The 21,903-nt window shown below is 42.7% G+C and overlaps 1 protein-coding gene across 1 annotated transcript in view; it reads left to right on the forward strand.

Moving 5' to 3' along the window:
- The first annotated feature begins 5,837 nt into the window (after positions 1–5,837).
- The window catches only part of LOC135202395 (U8 snoRNA-decapping enzyme-like), a 55,360-nt gene continuing 39,294 nt past the window's right edge, over positions 5,838–21,903 (forward strand). Inside the window, exon 1 of the mRNA XM_064231778.1 lies at positions 5,838–6,011. Within this exon, the coding sequence (XP_064087848.1) occupies positions 5,967–6,011 (45 nt within the window). The 5' untranslated portion in view covers positions 5,838–5,966. The remainder of the gene's footprint in view (positions 6,012–21,903) is intronic.

The following is a 21,903-nucleotide window of genomic DNA, read 5'->3' on the forward strand; positions in this document are numbered from 1 at the left end:
AGTGTCTCGGGCAGTTGGACCCATCACTACATGCACAAACACATTTAGGTATCAGACACGCCTTAAAATCCCCATAGCAACTGGTTGTACAGGCCTAGGACTCACAAATGCATAATCATCAATTCCCTCATTTCAAAAAAGGCTGTCGCTAGGCTCTCTCTGTCTCCAAGCCAAGAAAGCTGATGCATCGCAATTCACCGGCACATATACTTTCTTCTCTAATGTATATATATATATATATATATATATATATATATTATATATATATATATATATTGATATATATATATATATATATATATAAATTATATATAATGTGTGTTCCTTTCATGATTTAATAAGTGCTTTGAGCTATGAAATTACTATAAAAACTGAACAGTTGTAAGTGATCTAGGAACATACTATGACTTTTGCTTGCAGCTATCTTTTGGAAAATTGCAATTTGAGGAGCGTTATGGAGCAAGAAGCCATGATAGTACTATACGCTGAGTAGTTCATCACATAAAGTTTTGATTCGACGACTTCGAGTTAATTAAACTGCTGGATGACTAAGATTTAACGTACGTTAGCGTGGTGTTCTTAAGGTTCTTCCTTACAAACGTCAGTCGCTTACAGATAAATTGCTTTACAAGAAAGAATGTTTGAAGAAAAAGACTCCTAGCCGTAAGGAGCCAAAAGGACTGCCGCTTGAAACAGATTTTCTGGACAGCGAACACAAGGAGTAAGTGAATTTCAACGTGCAGAGTAAAGAATTGTTTCTTGGAAGGCTTATTGTTTGTTCTGAGTTCACGCATTTGGTATGAAACTCTGTTTGATGCCACAAGAACAGGTAAGAATCCTACTGCTATTTTTTGTTTTTGGTTTCCTTTTTAATTCAAGGTTACTTTTTCAGGCTACTTACTAAAGATTCTTTCATTTTTCTTTCGTTTTGCCAGTAGTATCCATGCATTTTTTCTAAGAGCCCTTTTTCAAATTAAAACTCATATTTCAAAATTCATCTTTATCTGGATTAGATTTAGTTTGATATTAGTTCAGAATAATATAATATATATATATATATATATATATATATATATCAAATTTATATATATATATATATACATAAATAATATATATATATATATATATATATATATATATATATATATATATATATATATATATATAATATATATAAAGGGAAAACTACAGAAGAGGATTTTACGTCATTGTGGATTGTATCCCCATCAATTATAATATATATATATACATTATATATTATAATATATAATATATATATATATATATTATTATAACTAATATAATAATTAATATAATATGAAAAATATATTAATTCCGAGGGTATAGAGCGAATTAAGAATATTAAAGGACATTGATAAGCTCGATAATATGTATATGAAATCACTAGGTTAATGTGATAGACTTATGTAAATGCTTACGTGTCTGTCAAAGCGACTTACATTAAACTACCGGAAGAGGTCGAGGCTGGGATTGATGTTATCATTCCAATAAACCAAACGAATACTTCAGCAGCGAAGAAAGATAGTATTTGAGGTGAGAGACGGACGATGAACCTTTAAGACCTTCTCGGCGGTAGCTGAGAGGGTGGTTATCGCTTCCACTGACGTTCCTGGATTTATAATGTACCTGCGTTCGCGCCCAAGTACAGGTAAATCTATTATCGAGAAAAAATTCCCCTTCGGTTAAGCATATATGAAAATATATTAATTCCGAGGGTAGAGCGAATTAGATATTAAAGGACATTGTAGCCTCGATATATGTATATGAATCACGGTAATGTGATATGACTTATGTAAATGCTACGTGCTGTCAAAAGCGCTACTTAACTACCGGAGTCGAGGCGGGTTGATGTTGTCTCCAAACCAACGAATACTTCAGCGCGAGAAAGTATTTGAGGTGAGAGACGGCATGAACTTTAAGCCTCTCGTGGTAGCTGGGTGGTATCGCTTCCACTGACGTTCCTAGATTTATAATGTACCTGCGTTCCGCGCCCAAGTACAGGTAAATCTATTATCGAGAAAAAATTCCCCTTCGGTTAAGCATATATGAAAATATATTAATTCCGAGGTAGAGCGAAATTAGATATTAAAGGACATGTAGCTCGATAATGTATATGAATCACTGGTAATGTTGATATGAACTTATGTAAATGCGACGTGCTGTACAAAAGCGCTAACTTTAAAACTAACCGGAGTCGAGGCGGGTTTGATGTTTGTCTTCCAAACCCAACGAATTACTTCAGCGCGAGAAAGTATTTTGAGGTTGAGAGGACGGCATTGAACCTTAAGCCGCTCGCGGTAGCTGGTGGGTGGGTATCGCTTCCACTGACGTTTCCTAGGATTTTATAAATTGTACCATGGCGTGTTCGCGCCCCAAAGTACAGGTAAATCTATTATCGAGAAAAAATTCCCCTTTCGGTTAAGCATATATGAAAATATATTAATCCAGAGGTAGGAGCGAAATTAGAATTATTAACAAAGGGACATTGTAGCTCGATATATTGGTATAATGAATCACGGCAATGTTTTTTTTTTTGATATGACTTATGTAAATTTGCTACGTGCTGTCCAAAAAGCGCTACTTAACTACCGGGAGTAGAGGCGGGTTGATGTTGTCTCCAAACCAACGAAGAAAATACTTCAGCGCGAGGAAGAAAGTATTTGAGGTGGGAGAGTACGGCATGGAAAAACCTTTAAGCCTTCTCGCGGTTCGAGCTGTGCGGGTGGTATCGCTTCCACTGACGCTTCCTGGAATTTATAATGTACCTGCGTTCGCGCCCAAGTACAGGTAAATCTAATTATCGAGAAAAAATTCCCCTTCGGTTAAGCATATATGAAAATATATTATTCCGAGGTAGAGCGAATTAGATATTAAAGGACATTGTAGCTCGATATATGTATATGAATCACGGTAATGTGATATGACTTATATATATATATATATATATATATATATATATATATATATATATATGTGTGTGTGTGTGTGTGTGTGTGTGTGTGTAATATCTTTATCTATTTATTTTACTAGAATTCAAACATTTTATAGTACTGAGTTTTTCCCTGCGATTTAGGTCCTGTTCATAGCCTAATTAGCAAAGTTCTGAAGTTCTGTAGTTATTTATTTTTTTAAGCGTTCATATATTTCTTATTATTAATTTCAAATTGTTTTCTACATCAGCTAAGTTAGAATGAACGGATTACCTGAAGAATTGTCACCCCAGAATTTCCCACCTGAAGAGTCGTCACCCCAGAATTTCTCACCTGAAGAATCGTAACACCAGAATCTCTAGAAAAGTTACCTTGTACATACATTTCATTTGAAGTCTTAAGATATTAGTTTGTTAAGAGACGATGATGATAAAAATAAGTAAATTTACTATGAATATATAAATATTATCTCAAAATTATTAAATTATTAAAACAAATAGATTATTATTTAATAAATGAAATTGATTTTTTTATTTATATTTTAAATTTATAATCTATAATAATAAATAATAATTATGATAAATTATTATTTGGTATATAATGAATTTATCTAATAAAATATAAAAAATAATATATTCAATAATGATATATGTTCTAAAATTGGATTATATTAACCATTATGAAAAAAATTAATAAATTGCGGAATAAAAAATATGATTGATTTATATAAATATAACTATAATAGATAATACAACACACAGACAATGATAGATTTATATAAATTATAAATTATATTATAATATTTTATTTCGAAAAAATTTTTAGATCTAAAAAATTACTAATACCTTTATTTTTGTAATTTTCACCGTTTTTGTATACGTGTTCACATAAACTTTCTAAAGCATTATTACAAAAACGACCGTGCCACATGAATTCGTGAAGATAAGCATTTAAGAAACTAAGCTTGTAGCCACGCATGGTCTTTATGTAATTCTTCTGTTTATTCCAATATGATTCAATCGTTTGAGTGTATACACCGGAACTTGGATCCACAAAGTCCACTGAATGATTCACAGTTCTATGAGCATAGCCAAGACCTTGAATATTTCGGTACGCTCGCCATTCATCACTGTGAATGACAGATCCTGGGCGAACTACTTTCTGTATTATCGGAAGAAGGGTGGCAGCATCTCTTTTTTCAACAATCTCCATGTAACCAATTGCAGGGCTTCTGCTCTTATCAACAATTCCAAAACCCAAATAGGAGTTTCAGGTGTACGTCCTCGATGGTGTTTTGGCTTATGGGAGAAACATGATTCATCAATTTCGACAGTGATCCCAGGTCCCCCAAGCTGAATTGGATTTGTTTGAAAATGCCTGGTGCAGATCTCCCTAAAAAAAAAAACTATAAAAATCGATCATCGTTTTCTCACTAACGTTCACTTGACGGCCAGCCGCTGTTTCCCCAATTCGTTCACACCACAGATACACATGAAGCCACTTCTGAAGAGAAATATTTGAACGTGAAAAAAAAAAGAGCCCACTCTTATTGACTTGGTGAATTTATATTTCTGGCACTCCTTGAATTCGCATTTCCATAAAAAGCAATCCTTAGATCTGGAGTATTTCGTCCAGTTCATCCAGTTAGTACAAGAATCACACTTAACTTCACTCTTTATAATTTTCTTCTGTTGAAACCACCGAATAACTTTTGTGGAGTCTTCGCACAAAAGTGGAAGAACCACATCTTAGAACGTATTACGGGCCATGGTTAAGTTCTCAGTTAATTTTCAAGACGATAAACAGATGAAGAGGAATGAAAGCTATAATTTCACAAAGTGGTCGTTTAAAGAAACAAAAAAGCTAGTTACACAGTAAGAATTCAAAATGCCAATGTAAAGGTAAATGAAAAAAAAAAAAAAAAAAAGATAGTTAAAATATCCCCACCTGAAGAATCGTCACCCCGGTAATTCCCACCTGAAGAATCGTCACCCCAAAAATTCCCACTCGAAGAATCGTCACCCTGAAGAGGTTTGAGGTGACAATTTTTCAGGTGATCCGAATTAACATATTTGTCAAGGCATGATAGTCAATATAACGGGTTTAGCCCTATACAGAGCAATACAATAAGCGCAAGACATGCAGGAAATGACAAAATTCTATATATATATATATATATATATATATATATATATATATATATATATATATATATATATCCAGTTGTTATAGAGATAAATACCGATTTGTAATGACTGTCGAGAGAGTTTATGTATACATGAGAATTTGAAATAGATGTGAATGTGGTTTTAATCTCCAGTACCGTAGTCTGCCAGCTAATAACGCAACGCCCACTTTACCATTTATCAATGATATTGCTACAAATGTTGAAAGCAGAGCAGTCTCTCAGCTATTCTGTCATATTTTTTGTTTTAGCTATTATGAGCTAAATTGCTTAATTTTGAACGAAAATAAACTGCGTTGAATATTTTCATTGGTTTGGAATGTCTGTCAAAAACTCTGCAAGCAGTTAAAATGTGTTGATAAATCTATCATTTAGATTACGTGCACATAAACATTGTCAGTATCACTATTTGAGAAATTATAATCACATTTTTCATTTTGTGAGATGAGGTGTGATGAAAACATTTAATCTTAAGGTGAAGTCACCTGATGTAATGTTTATGTCAACCCGCAAATAGTATTATGCTTTACTTTGATTGCTTATGTGAGATCGGTCGAGCCAACCACATAATCGTCATTAATACCAATATTGATACGATCACCGTGCTTATTCTTTGAGTTTTCTTAAAATATAAATCGCACGAAAAATTTATTTACATATTGTTATTGATGACAATGTTCATAGATGTATAATGAAGAGATGTTGGGCGATTAATCGCCATGAAACCTCAGGTTAAACATTGCGTTTAAGTGTAATGATGAAACACGTATTGCGGTGTTGTTATTGATGATGGTATAGCCGAGTACAGGAGTTGGAATTACATCTCAGCGATGACCGAGGAAGGAAAGGACGTGCGTGACCTGCCATTACCGGAGGTAATAATGGGAATCTTGTGAAACGTCAACCAAGCCAATGTTCAATTGTAGCGCCAGGGTTAGGCTTAACTTACCCCATACTACGTACCTAGCCTACCTACTACCTAAGTCTAGCCTCGGTGTGTATCCTTACAAGGCGGCAGTTGGGGGGCTAGTTTAGTTTATTTTATCAGTTATTTGAAGACTTTATAATGCCAAATTAAAAGCCCTCAAATTTATAGTTTCGTCGTCTTCAGCAGCTTATAGTAATAATTTTACCAAACTTCCTTTACTGAAATGCTTTGGTAGAGACGGCATCCTTGCATTAGGCTATCCCGGCTATACCTACCTACCTAGGTACTAGGTAGCTACCTAGTATAGCTAACTCTTTGGCCTATGGTAGGCCTATGCTTATTCTTCTAGTCTACTGAAGACCTTTAGACTATTCAGTATTCTTTGTTGGAAATGGTTAACTATAGCTACCTACTGTTTAGATGTTCTGAAAGTACGGAACTAGGGTAGATCATCACAGCAGGCCACGCAGGCCACCTACCATCAATGCAAGCCACCCTCCGAAAAAAGTACTTGTTCCGACACGGCATACAAACCTTCGGTCCTTTTACAATAGGAAGGTACTAGCGGCAGCTGGATAGGTCGTAAGCTTTCGAACAAGGGGTTCGGTAGTTAACTGCTTGTCCGACAGGCGCGCGCGCGCGACTGGTAGGTAAACAAATCACTTTTGCTTTCGGCCTGCTGGCGTGTGGACGTGTATCATCGCTCTCTCCCGCTTCATCGTCGTTTGCTTTCGCATGATTGTGTTTTTCTTTTTCTATGTATCTAGTGAAACTGAATTGTAAGTACAATCCAATTTCATGAATTCAATTGTGAATTAAAGGATCTTGGTTTCACAACGCCTCCGATTACCCAGATGCCGGGACCTGAAGGGCGTAATTGCGGGAATTCATTTTCCCAGAATGATCCTCGTATTGTGTATGCTCGGTGCCGAGAGGGTCGGGAGCGCTCGCTCCGAGCGTATATTGGGTTGGAAATGTGTAGATGAAAATCGTAAGTAAGTGCTCTTTTCATTTATAATTTTTTTTTTTGACCTGTATGCCCGTTGCCGAACGAATGCGCTCGGCACGGAAACTTATTCAGTATGAAAGTGGAATCGCAAAGTACAGTATTCTTTTTCATTTTCATATATTATTTTTATTGTAGCAATACTCATTTTGGATCAGTTTCCGAGCTTGCCCGGAGATTGATCCTTCCCCCTTTTTAATTTGAATGAAGTGAAATCGCAAGTGCAGTTCTTTTTCATTTTCATTTTTTTTATTGAGATTGCATTGTTGACTGGGATCAATGTTCCGCTATTCACGGGAATTGATCCTTCCCCCTTTTTTTATTTGTATGAAGTGAAATCGCAAGCGCAGTAGTCTTTTCATTTTCATATATTTGTTGTTGCATCATTTCATTATGGATCAAGGTTTCCAGAAAACCTTGATCCATAAAAGGTAAGGAATGAAAAAAACCTTTCACCCTTGCGCTCGGTACCTTGAGGGCGCAAATGCGCTCGATCCCGAGCCCTTTATCATTGTGAAGTGAATCGTTTTGCAAGATGCATTTTCATTTGTTCTTATTATTGATTTGCATCATTTTATTTGGTTCAAGTTCCGCTCAGTCAGGAATTGATCCTTATGCCTTGTATTCGTGCCGATGGCACGATTGCCTCTAGGGCTCTTATTTGTTGTTTGGGTACATGGGGTACTGTGCGGGGTGGGGAAACGAGAACCCCCCCCGCTCGTTTCCCACAGATGACTCTCCCCTTGGGGGGGGGGAGGTTATCGGCGTTCTTCTACTCGCCCGATCCGTCGAGCGCCGGGCGGGGGGAGGGCGCTCGGTGCCCGTGTACAATTGTATTAGGGGGTCTTCCACTCGTTCGGGAGGGATCAAAACCCCCGCACGAGGGGGGATTTCCCCCCCATAATCGCTACTACATTATTTCCGCAGGTGCTACTGCCACGAGGGTGGACCTTGGTGAGGTATGGGCGTCCTTCCAATTGCAGAGCGTGCTGGTGTCCAGGGGCTGCGGTTCTATGTCGGCCTACTGCGGTCACCCATGGAGTGGTGACCACGCAACCAGGGTGACGACTCCCTCCTCACCTGGTGTACTCGCCTCACGTGGTAACAAGTCTTGCCTTACAGCCGCCCCTGTGAATGCCGTTCGCCAGTGCCGAGAGGGGGGGCGTGCCGCCGCCGTTTCGTGTTGCGCGCTGCAGCGACCACAAAAACTTCCGCTGCCCTAGAACTCGCCCCTGGGACCTGCGCCGGTACCAGGAGGTTGCTGGCTGCTGCTCCCACTTCCTGTGTTTCCGGTGCTGCCTGCCGTACCTGCGATTCTGGGCTGACTGTCCATGCAGTTGCTGCGCTGGCTGGCGGCTGCCGTTGCTGCGCTGGCTGTTCCTGCCGTTGCTGCGCTGGCTGTCCCTAAACGATGATGTGCTGGCCGGGTGCCTGCTTCCTGGATGCCCATACCTGCTGAATGTCGTCCCTGTTCGTGGTGGTACTACCCCAGAGCTTTGGTCTGTCTGTAACAGGTGCGTCCGGGCCCTGTGGGCTTCGGGGCCTACAGCAAGCCCGGCTCCGCCCTGGATAGCAGATCTTACGTCTGTCCTGAGGAAGCTGACGAAGAAGAGGAGGAAGGTGTCTTTGGTCGTCGTCTTCATCTTCTTCATCGTCGTCAGGCCGCCGCCTCTTCCCCTTCGACTTCTAAGCTTTACAGCCGAGGAAGAAGAAGGTCGCCTAACCCTCCCTCCTAAGAAGTCTCCCTCGGGGAGGCTTCTCGGGACCCGTCTCACCTCGGTTGGGGGACAGGGAGGTTTTCCTTCCGCTGGTCCTCCTGCTCCTTCGGGAAGCGGGGCCCGTCTCTTTCTTCCGCAAGGAAGAAGACTACGGGGGACCAGAGGGGTACCGGCTAAACACCGGTACTTCCTCGCCTGGTGTCAGTGGTTCTGCCACTGCATCAGGGTCCGTCTCGGCCTCGATCGTTCGCGGGGATAGGTACCGAGTGTACGGTCCGCCTACCAGCGACCGTGCAGCCAGGAACCAGACCTCTGAGTCCGCTCAGCGTCAGGTTCACGGCACGGGGCGGAAGACTGGTGACAGCCGCTCATGCGACTCTCACCAGACCAGCTCTCAACTCTCGCGGTGAACAGCTGGCTACCCGGGAACGTGACGGTTCCCCACGACCGCCACGGGGCTGAGGCTGGGAAGAGGTCCACCTCCCGTTCGCCGGTGCCAGCCACGGCTGGAACCAGCGACGTGACGTGCCGTGAGGACAAGCACCGTCCTCACTGCGGCAGTGGAGCTGCAGGTCGCCTTGACCGTCGCTCTCACAAGAGAGCGATCGGGACGGCAACCAGCACCAGCTCTTCTGACACTCGAGATCGGGGCCGCTGTGCTCAGGTCCAGCCGTTCTCCACAGCGAGACGGTTTCGACCAGGCCTGCAGCTCGATCGTCACCCCGCGGGTTGACCATCGCCTGCAGCCCTCCAAGCCTGCTGGTTCTGCCCAGCGAGCGACGAGGGAGCGTCAGGTCTGCCTCTCCCGATACCTTCAACCTCCTCGGTTACACCGGGAGTGAGCGAGGTATTGAGGAGTGATCGTGAGGGGTGCGCCCCTCATGATCCCAACCACAGACGCCCTACGTGCCAGGCACGGTTCTTGGACCGGCCCAGACGTTATGCGCAAGTGGATGGGGAAGACCGAGAGGGCTGTCGCTGTTCCCCCTTCTTAGGAGGAAGGTTCTCGGAATATGCTCCTTGTTCGAAGGGCTTAACGGTCCCACTCTGCAAGATGCTGTGACTCCCCCGAGATCCAGAGGAACTTTTGACCCGAGGTTAACGGCGCTGATTCGTCAGCACAATGACCTCGGGGAAGGATCGCCGCTCCCAACCAGCCAGAGGCCAACGTCTCGGCCTCGAGTCGTTTTGGGGCCCGAGAGGGAACCCAGATCGACGGTGGTTCGGCGCGATCGGAGCTTGCCGACTGTGTTTGAACCAGGTAGTCTCTCGTCTCCGGACAAGAAGGCTCTCTCAGTTCTGGACGGTCGAACAAGCTACTTCCAACCTCCTCTACTGCGACAGAGGCGTTATACGTTCTTCGGACACCGTATTTAAAATACCTTCCGGTCCTCCTGAGGTTTCGACCTCGAACGAGGGACTGGAATGAGTCGGAGCGGTATCGGCTCTCTACTGTCAGGGTGTCGAGCAGCCCCACCCCAGACGACGTTCACAGTGGCGGCAGACTTACCTACAGTATGAGTTCGTAAACCCTCCTCGGGAAAACGGTCCTGACGATACGTTTTTCCCCAGGCTTCTGAGAGGCCATCGCCGTAAGGCGATGGCTGCTCCTCCTTTTCTTCTCCAACTGCTAGATCCGCTGGGAGGCGAGCCAGTATCCAATTCCTCCCCCATTCCCTCTCTCCTTACGGCTACGAGGGAAAGGGGAGGGATCCTACAGAGATTTCTCTGTAAGATCCCACGTTAGGGGCTGCGCTACCGGGGGGACCTTCGCGGGTCTACCTGACGTAAGCCCCGTCATTGAGGAGGGATCCTGCCCCTTTTTTTTTTTTTCTCGATTTCTACGGGAATCGAGAGGACCACCAGCCGATATCGTCTGACGAAATTCGGTGGGGGTTTCGCACAGAGTGCTTAGAATTCTACGAATTTCTAGCGCACTCAGAGTGTTCGAGTTTTTTTACGATCTCCAAACACTCATAGGCGAGACCACGGTCCAAAGTGAGCGAGAAATACCCGATAATTGTTTACACGATAATCGGGAACCTCGCTTATGCTCGAATTCCTGTAATTTCTAGCATTTGGAAGAAGACCGCTGCTGAAAGAGAGTATCTCACAGTAGGCGCTTAACCTGGAATAGAGAAGAACGGACGGGAACTTCCAGTTTTTGGCTTGAACTATCGTCTTCGGTATTCTGTTTCACCCATTGAAGCTTTCCTTTGGGAAAGACTTCTCCTTCACTCTCTTGAATAAAGAGAACGAAGGCGGTCGATCTCCAATCCTTATTCTCATTCCTCGAGGGGAAAGAATTTAGGATGGAGGTCGTGGTACAGAACCTACAAATATACTACGTATATTACCCCGTCGCGACATGATTCTTTAACAGTTGAATTGTCCGTGGGGTAGGCGCATACCGTAGTTACTCTACGGTTTGTGACCGAGACGAATTGTATCTTAATTGACTGCAACTCGGGGTTGCCCTGCACCACCCAGCAGTTTATCAGTTTCGATTTTAGATACTTGGTATTGTCATGACACACCCAAATCAGCTTTTGTATTTACCGAAATCCGTTTCGGTTAAATATAATTGCCGAGCGTATTCTTTATGCTCGATGGTTCTAGCCGAACGTTATTTCCTTCGTGGAATAATGATTACCTGGCAACTCAGGATGACGAGTCACCGAGAGCTACTGCGTATTGAACTGCCTGCCTATGCGGCTCAGTATCAGCTAGGTCTCGGAGATGCACGGTCGTACGTCTCTCTCATCCCCTGGTTGGATTGGGACTACCGAACCGTATCTCTGCCCAACATCATGGACTTAGGTCTCTGATTAACGGGGATTCTCGCAATAATGAAGGACCATCTACTGCTGTGACGCTCGATTTCATCGCCTTCGACATTGCGAGAAATTTTCAACAGAGATATCTCTTGGACTCTGTCATCTTTCTGTTTACCGCACGGTAACAGAAGTCTGTACTAGTCAAACCGCTGCATCGCACTGCGATAATGCGAATGATTTTTGCAGACATCTGAGTTTGTCTTCAAAATATCTCGTATCGTAGGGGTGCAATTTCATTGCTCGCCCCGAATTAACAGATATGTCAGAGACATTATCGCCCCTACTCTCCGACCTGACAGCTCTACTTCCAAATGTTTTCAGCCCATGAGAAAGCAGTTCTTCAGGCAGTAGTTCCCTGTCTTCATTACTGAAGCGCTCCGCTTTTATTGCAACTACGATCCTCACCGGACAGCAATCAATAGCGGTTACGTTCTCAGTCTTTGTAGCACAGGTTCAGAATCTTGAGAAATCCTTCTCTCGTTCAGCTGTGAAAAGAAGTAGGTTTTCATTTTCTTTACACCTTCGTCTTCAACGTCACATAGTGTTGTTTCTCCTTACCCGAGAAATCAACTATACTATGAGATATCTTGCCATCAAGGACCCTCGGTCTCTAGAAGGCAATTGACTTCGCCTGTTTGGGCACATGCCTTTAAATTAGAGTCTCACCTTGCCTTCTGGCATCGGTGACGAACAATTATTTGTTTAGTCTCTTGCATAACCCTGTTTAAGGCGAAGGTCACGTGACTTGCTCGGGTTGCTTGGACAACTTGCCTCCTACCGAACGCAGTCAGTAGGCAGCTGTCAGCGCCCAAGTCTGTTACGAACTTCGCTGTGGACTTAGTTCGGTTGTTCCATAACAATCTTTTCTTCGTCCTAACGGCTTGTCACAGTACCCATACCATCGACACCCCCACCATTGAGTGTCGGTGGCCTATCCACTACCGAGAACACTTCGCTGCAGACGGATAGACCAGTACTGGGTTACAGGACATCACCGAAGTCGAGAAGAGGGATAGGTCATACGACAATTCCCTTCTTTTCCTCTGAGTAATTGCATGACTTTGCCTGCGAATTCAACATCCAGGGGATGGGGATTCGTGACGCTCGATTTCGTACCGAATTCGTAGCGAAGACTCAGAAACCCTTCGGTTCTGACGATCGGTTAGAGTCCTTCACAATCCCCTCCCTAATGGGCTTTCAACGCCTTCGATGCGAAGGAGATGCTGCTTTGTCCTGTGAAAGCGCTGCACCGCGCTTCTGAAGAAACTCGACATCCCAGGCGGAGTGTTGAAGACTCTTCGTCAGCACCAAGATGACCTAGAAGTACACTCCCTCGAGTTTACACAAGAACTTCTCCCTGGCGCAGGCTGAAGGCAGGGGTCTGGTACAACCAGACCACTGGCACCTCCTTCCCCTACCTTTTGGATATTGCCCACAGGTCCTTGGATCGTTTTTCCTTTGTAGGACCCGTGGTGGCTGCTCAACACCCGTTGTCTAGCTAACCCAGGACCCTAGCAGGCTGAACAGCATCGAGTCCTTGGTGTGACTGTACGAAAATAGATAAGTGAATGGAGAGAGTGACTGGCTTCTCTTCCTATCTTTTTCTACCCCTCTACCTGTGTAGAGGGATACGGTCATCATTGCTGGATAAGGACGAGATGCGTGAGCTACTCGACAGAGCCCCATCCTATCCCTTTCACTAGGGATGGGAGCGAATATCCACCACTTCCTCCTACAAGGGGGGGGTCGGGGGAAAGTGGAAGCCAACAAGAGACAAACCATAACATTGTTGCCTCTTGCAAAATAGGAACTTGTTCTTGTTTTTGCTGGTACGAAGAGATACGCTTGCCTCTCTCTTAGTACTCGGTCCAGAGGTCTGACCATGATCCTGCGGTGCACACCCCGATCATCGGACAGAGGCTTGGGATCCCTCCCTCGCTCTTACGACCAGGCTTCCAAGGTTGTGAAGAACACCAGTCTGTTCACAAAAGACTCAGATTCCACCACCAAGAAAAGTGAGTCTTCCTATTGTAAAAGGACCGAAGGTTTGTATGCCGTGTCGGAACAATGACAATTTGTCCAAATTGCATTTTTCCTAACTATACAAAACCCTGAGGTCCTTTTACACATAGCCCCACCTCATCGGCCACCCCTCACTCTGCATTTTGTTTTTGGCTTGGGCCAAAAGCAAAAGTGATTTGTTTACCTACCAGTCGCGCGCTGCGCGCCTGTCGGACAAGCAGTTTACTACCGAACCCCTTGTTCGAAAGCTTACGACCTATCCAGCTGCCGCTAGTACCTTTCCTATTGTAAAAGGACTCAGGGTTTGTATAGTTTTAGGAAAAATGCAATTGGACAAATTGTCATATTTATAAACGCGTCCTGACACCCCGAGATGGGCATCAGTCGCGACTTGTTGTTGGTGAGAAAACGGAGCTAAAGACCTCTACTCTCCTTTCGAAGTAAGTATTTTCCCCAAAGTTAGAAATTAAGGCCCAAATTTTAAGATTTAAACAGAAGGGTACTGAAAACGGTCTCAAACGTAGTGCAAAATCTCACCAAAACGCGTTCACATTTTACTTACAACTCGAGGTATTTAGAAGATTGACGCCATCTTCGATGTTTACGGAGTAGCTTGTGTCAATAAACTAACCCATTTCCTGTGATAAATCACGCACACTGTACCCACGACGCTGGAGCACTTTTATCACAACAATCGAAACAGAACGATTTTCTCATCAACAACAAGCCAGGCGTAAACAGCTGTGGGGTAGAAGATGACGAGAAGCGTGCTCTGGCTAATTTTTAAATAAGTAGTAAACATCAAATATTTTACATATTTATGATATTAATTTGAAAATATTCGTTTATTGAAAAGTAATCGACTCTGACTTCAAATTTAAGTAATTATTTTTCTGAATTAGAAAGGTTCTTTCAAGTTCTGTATTATTACGTCCACGACATCTTGACTTTCGTACCTATTGTAAATAATTGCTATACTCAACTGTCATTGCAGAACATGTTTACCAGTTATTCATGCAGATTGTTATCAGCTATAACATGCAATTGTTATAATCGTAAGCCCATATATATCTTTTATTATTTACTTTTTGGATATATGAAGATGTTTTACTGCTGGATTATCGCCGTAGTGTGACGCAATCGTTTTCGTCCATGGGGGCCTCTGTCTGTTTTCGCACATAAGAAATTATGGGGCCGAATTTTGCAATGACCCAGAAGTCGTTAAAAGAGGCAAGTTAGCATTGAGGGGCATATGTTTTGACTGAGAAAAATACAAATTTTATTCAATAGCTAGCTTGTAAAAAATACTTGGTTATAAAACTTGATTGCCAACTAAGCAGCATGTCTACTATGGGGTTTCAGAGACAGTGCCAAGCAGGTTTTGGGTTTTTGGCAATACCTATTTCTGTAACGAACACTCTTAACAGAACGAGATTTTGCTATAGTGCATTACCCACAGTGCCGTAATTTATAAGGGTATCGTGAATCACTAATCGTAAAGAATAACGACACTTGTCCTTGTACCAAGAGACAAAAACTCCATTATGCAGAAATGGATACGAACACGCGTATAAAGCAAGCTCCACCTACCTCTCCCCAACCCCCCCCCCAACCCCCCCCTCCACCGCCATCCCGTTTCTTCTTCGTTTCCTCCGCCTTCCTCTCTCTCTCTCTCTCATCTCTCTCTCTCTCTCTCTCTCTCTCTGTTTGCCATTCGGTATGTGTTGACCCTCCAAACTGGGTATAAGACTACACACAAAACGTTGAAATTGGGTGAAATTAGGCTATGTATTGGAAGTATATATACATAAATATTAAAGCAATTTTATCATTATTGCATTACTATGACAAAACTAGGAATTCATGGAAACAGTTTTATAACCTGTTAAGCGTCACCCACGTAATAATACGTTTTACCGCGATCTACTCGGTAGCGCCTTCAACGGGTACTTACGTTCAAGACTTTAACTGTGCTTGTCAAGCCGTCAGCCCCGTAATAATACGTTTTACTAGTATAGAAAGTGTAGGAACATCATTGGTAACACTCTCAGCACATGGGAAACTTATTTCCAGCCCTGGCAACTCTTTTCCTGGTGGTCGCTTATGCTAGAAAAAACTGCCTGTCCCTGTTGGTTTTCTTTCAATACGCGTTTCGGGCGTTTATCGAGACAAAATTGGATTTCGCGTCTTTCACAATGAATGTCCCAAAGAGGAGGATATTTCTTTAGGTAGGTGAGATCAATCAATTACTAGATGAGGAGTGTGATATTGATAACCCTATTTGATGATGAGAGCTCTAGTTCTGAATCCTCCAGTGATGATACAAAACTTTTTCTTCCAATTGCGGGAGTGAAGATGACTTTTTCTTTGCCGAGTGACTGGACTCCGAAGAGAGAGAGAGAGAGAGAGAGAGAGAGAGAGAGAGAGAGAGAGAGAGAGAGAGAGAATTTCCTACAGTTAATTACAAGTATGAATAACAAGCATAAAATCAATATTAACTTGAAAAACTATCATCATTGCTATGATCGCTGATTACAAAAAAAGCGTGACGGTACGTTTAGCAGCGAGCTCATCATGGGGCGACGCTTACAGGATAATGGAACGCGTATGTGTGAAGCCTCCACTAATGTGGCAACGATGATTTTGCCATTCTTGCATGCAAAACATTAAAGGGTACATTTGATTTCTGGCATACGATTATTTAAGAAATTCAAAATACTAATAAAGACTGAAATCAATGAAAAGTGCTAGCAAAAACAAAAAAGCAAAAAAAAAAAAAAAACGTAGTCGTTCCTCTATGCACTTTTCCGTATTCGTTCCTCTTATGGGTTTTCGGCAGCCAGATGTACGAAAACGTTAAAAACAGAAAACATTTGATTTTATCTACGTTAGAAATATCTGTAATTTTTTCGGGTAATTTGGTGCAAAAAAAGGATAATATACATGAATTAAATCAAAATTTTTAAATAACAATGTAAATTTAAACTAAATAACGAGTAAAGTAAACAGTTTAGGGAATAAACTTTGCAGTTTCGTCGTCTGTCGTCGTCTGCTGTTTGTAATTGTGTTTATGGCGCGCGCGCTTAGAAACCAGGAACAGCAACGGGTTTAAAGTGCAATCTGAGTGAACTGAGACCAAAATGTGTATAATAACAATCAAATAAGCACTGTGGAGTTTCAGTTTGTGATGGCAGTAAGGATAAAACCGCCGATTACAAAGGTAAGAATGAATTCAGTTCCAACCATAACCCGGAATAACAAGTTTTTCATACTTTCACTAATATAGGCAACAAAATGTTGTTTTATTGTGCTGATTACAACTGCAATCTTGAGTAAGATCAATAAACGTTACATACATACGCTAACATTGTTCAAATGAGTTGCTGGGTGCTGGAGGCTGGGGAAAGATGGTGTCCGTCACTGATGAGAACCGTCCATGAAAACGTAGCCGCCATATTGGATTTCAAAACTGCCTTGAAAACATATTTTACGAAGAGCTCACATGCTTATTTTAGTTCGTATGGGGCTTTCATATATCACAATATGTTGACGAAACTCAGTCTTTTAAATGGTATGCTTAGAGTTGCAATTGTATTCATGTTTCACCAATTAAATATCGAGTGAATAAGACCCGTCTACCGTGATGAGGGTTGGCCTGTACTGATGTTTTCCCCCACCCCCTACCTACTGGTAGGCCCACAGGTGTTCTGTTACCTAGGTAGGTACTACTACCTACCTAGTAGCCTATCTCTAGTTTAGTACTCTATACTATAGCTACCTAGTATTTGGTGTGATGCTGACCAAGTTGGTATTTATTTCCAAGCCTGCAATAGGGTAAAAAACCGCATTGTACAGGGATGGACCATGTACGATCAATGTGTACAACCCCAAAAAAAGTACATTATAATGCGTCCTGACATCGGAGATGGGCATCAGACGCGACTTGTTGGTGAGAAACGGAGCTAAAGACCTCTACTCCGGTGTCAGGACGCGTTATAATGTACTTTTCTTGGGGTTGTACACATTGATCGTACATGGTCCACCCCTGTACCATGCGGTTTTTTACCCTATCTAAAAACTATCTATACCTAATTTAATGTAGGAATTTAATTAATTTATAGGTATCTTCAGGTAGCTGGGGACATTTTGAAGATTTATTTTTGTTAGCAATTGGGGTTCATGATAAAAGGCCAGTACTAGACCTGTTGGTAGATCTAGCCTAAGTATAATTGCTCTGTGCCAGCTACTTCCTTGGAAGTTTACTTTTTCTATAGTATTCTGGTTGCTTATTAAGAATTTATACTATAGGTAGTAATGTTATTTTTTGGCGGTCGACTGTTAGGTAATTAACGGTACCTAGATTCCCAACATTGTTGGGTGGAGATAGGTACCCTAGATCTACCTAATTGATCCCCAAAAGATAACCAGTGCTTCTTCATCAAAAACACTAAAACTGTAGGTAGAATCAATTTCCAAGGTAAAAGCAAGTGTGGAGTCATTACCTAGAATTACCTAATTAACCCCCTAGGGGCTAGTACTGAACACGGCAAAATACATTTGATCCCTCAATCCCTAAAGTCTTTCGTATTCTCGGGACTGTTCCTTGCAGTCTGTGTGGAGTTGTTAATTAGAATTAAAAATACCCCTATTTTTCTTGGTATGTGAGTTTTATAAGCAACCTGATTTTTTATGGTGTTGCTTTTGGTTAGCTTATAGGCAATGTTTGTTACAGTTGAAGTATATGTGTAAAAATAGAATAGGTTAGGTTAGGTTGCATTCATTTTGAAATACAGTATGCCATTGATTTGCTTTGAAGCAAGCCACAGCCTGCGGAAAGTAGCCATACATGCGCAGCTCATCTGCACATTTACCAATAACTGCATCTTTGTCACTCACACATGCACAGACATATGTGCCTTGTTCTGCTGTTATGGTAGGCAGTGATGCCAAAACAGGGAAATGTGGCCTCCAGCATGGACATTTTGATGTACAAGATATCGTGATCGTATGTAGAAGTGGCATCCTCGTTTCAATGTCTTAGGAGTTTATTATGTGATTCATTGACCTAGGCTATAATCTCAGTCATTTGCATATTTATTCACTATATGTTTATATGATAATGACTGAATGAAGAGCCCTTAAAGAATAGTTACTTATGCCGAATTATGAAGTAGCAGAAGTCGATCGAGCGATGTCTTGATTGACATGTCGAATGCTGATGACAACAGTGTCAGCTTTAGGTTTATATCTAATTAAGGTACCTAACTTAAATCTATTTAGAATTATTTTAATAAATGTGAAAATTGATTGTGATTAACTTTATAATAAAGTTTACAGGAAATCATCTTCAAACTGAAGGAAAGCACATATTGATTTAGGTGAGCATAGAAGTTAGTGGTGTGAAAATGTGGCAATACAAGTAGAGGAACTTAGTACCATAGATCTAGGCCTGTATGTTCAGTGGTTGTTGAAATGATTTGTGTAGTTCTAATATCCATTTGGGTACTAAACTTTTTATTTAAAGAAACAGATTCTAAATTTAAGTGAACTTACTGAAGTGACTACAGTGTAAAACAGACACTTATTTCTTCACAGAAAATACTTTGACACTTATATCTGCACAGAAAATACATTATAGTGACAAAGTTATTTTCATTTAGCTTTTTTATACTACTGTGATATAAACCAGATAGAGACTGAACTATGGTTTTGTTCATGAAACTTACCCAGCAGATATATATATAGCTGTATTTCTCCGAAGTCCGACAGAAATTTCAAAACTACCGGCACACGCAGTGGTCGGCCAGGTGGTTAGTACCCATTCCCGCCGCTGGGAGGCGGGAGTCAGGAACCATTCCCATTTTCTATCCAGATTTTTTCTGTCGTGTTTTCATTACCTCCGACCAGGATTTTGATTCTCCATTGCCGCTTAAGTATCCTAATTATCTTTTGAATGATTGACTTGGATGTGTGGCTAGGCATACGCTATCGTAATTTAATTAACCTTTGTTTAACTTGTCTGAATCTAGTTCGGCTAGTTTCAGACTGTGTTGTCTGCACAAGTAAGGTGAGGCTACCGAAAGTGTCGGTAATTCCTCATTTGGTATGCATGGGGGTTGAGAACGTTTTTTCTTTATTGAAAAATCGATGTAAGACGTGTGAGAGTTTGACTGATTCCGAAGGGAAGACAGATGATTCGTATGTACGCAAATTAGAGCGGGATTGAATCACGGGGTCTTCCTCAAGAAACTGCATTAGTAAACAGAAGTCAGGGTAATGAACCTACTAACCTTTCTGTAGACTTTGTTTTGCCTAACCCTGTAGTTTGGCCTACGAGCCATTAGGCTATGTCTACGAAAGAATGCCCTTTTCTGTTATTGTGGATTCCATTCGTAATTTGGAATCTAAAGTGCTCGCTCTCCAATCAATGTGTTGTGAAGTGTAGTGCCCCAGTGTTGTGGAGGGGGCGTCAGATCAGCCCCTATAATGCCTCTAGGCCTGGACCTCTGTCGAACTTCCAGCCCAGGAAGACGGACATGTCGAAAGCCGCAGGAGGGTTACGGGGAACCCCCACCGATCTGGCGTCCCTTCGGCAGAACCTGTAGAACGATCCCCAGGCTGCCAAAAATAGTGCACGAGAACGGATCATGAAGATTGCTTCTTGTCCTCCGAGGCGTCCTCCCCGCACAGGGGTTTGGAGCTCTGGGAAGGACTCGCGCCCTCTAAAAAGAAGCTTAGAGAAGAGGACGCTTCACGTCCTCTCTCTCGTCGAGAGGGAGCGTCAGATCGGCCCTATAATACCTCTAGAGGCCTGGACCTCTGTCGACTCCCAGGACCAGGGAGAGGGCATGTCGAAAGCCGAATGAGGTTTACGGGTCTCCACATTGATCTGGCATCCCTTTAGCAGAACCTGTACGAGCCACAGGCTGCAAAAAGAGTGTGTTCGTGCGCGTTCCCTCCGTGAGGGATTTTCGTCTTAGAGGCGTCCTCCCCGAACAGTAGTTGGAGCATGAGAAGACGCTCACGTCCTCTGAAGAGAACAAAGACGTTAGATGTCGCACAGGCGGCCATCGTCAGTAGTTTCTTGGAGGAGCACGCAGAGCCTCTTTGCGCTCCTTCTGCTTTACGGTCTTCGCCTTTGTAGGCGTCCTCCCCGAACGGTAGTTGGAGCATGAGAAGACGCTCATGTCCTCTGAAAAGAACAAAGACGTTAGATGTCGCACAGGTGGCCATCGTCAGTAGTTTCTTAGAGGAGTACGCAGAGCCTCTTTGCGCTCCTTCTACTTTACGGGCTTCGCCTTTATACGTGACTACTCTCCGCCGCAAAAAAAAAAAAAAAAAAATTCAAAGACGCAAGATGTCGCACGGAGGCCTGTGTCTTGATCTCAGGGAAGAGGACGCTTCACGTCCTTTCTCTTTGCTGCTTTGCGGTCGTCACCTGAGAGTTTTGCTGCATGGACGCCTCAAAAGAGAACCAGGACGTCATCAGACGATGACATCTTTGAACCCCCCTGTCGCTCCAAGAATAGAGCTGTGAAGGGACAGGTAAGAAGGAATAGGGCTTTCTCTCGCTCCTCTCCTTCTCATAGTATCAGCTTTTCACCTGAAAAGGAACATTCTAGAAAAGAGGGTCATCCGTTTGATGCAACATCGACTTGCTTCGTTGCCGACTGGGAGACAGGCAGAACCGCGTCCTAGAAGAAAAGATGATATATTGCCATTAAAAGATCTAAGCGGTCTCCCGCAACTGCGGATTGCTCTTCTCTTTCACCGGTTGCTACGCCTTCTAGATTAGTGCGTCTCACCTGCCGTTATGTAAAAAACATGAGAAACTTCCTCCTTAAGATTCTTATATCGAGAGGAAGAAAGCTCTCCCTACTATTCAAGGGGTTCCCCTCTCTTATTATAGGGTCTCTCTTTATCCGTAAACTGACGTTATTTTTGTTGCAAACTAAGGTGTGCTGCAAGCTGAGATACTCGACGCTCCTAGTTCGACCCTGAGGGAGCGTGGTGTTTACAAGCGTGACGTTTCTATAGATGCTAAGCTGGACGCTTATTTAGACACCAAGCGTGACGCTCGGCTGGACGCCGAGCGTGGCGCTCAGCTGGATGTCAAGCGTGACGCTCGGCTGGACGCTGAGCGTGACGCTCGGATGGACGTTGAGCGTGACGCTCGGCTGGACGTTTTGTGGACATTCATCAGGATCACAACGTGATATTTGTCTGCAAGCTCGTCGACAATCTGACTTTCGTAGA

The sequence above is a fragment of the Macrobrachium nipponense genome, chromosome 30 (assembly GCF_015104395.2).
Source record: "Macrobrachium nipponense isolate FS-2020 chromosome 30, ASM1510439v2, whole genome shotgun sequence".
NCBI classification, from domain to species: domain Eukaryota; kingdom Metazoa; phylum Arthropoda; class Malacostraca; order Decapoda; family Palaemonidae; genus Macrobrachium; species Macrobrachium nipponense.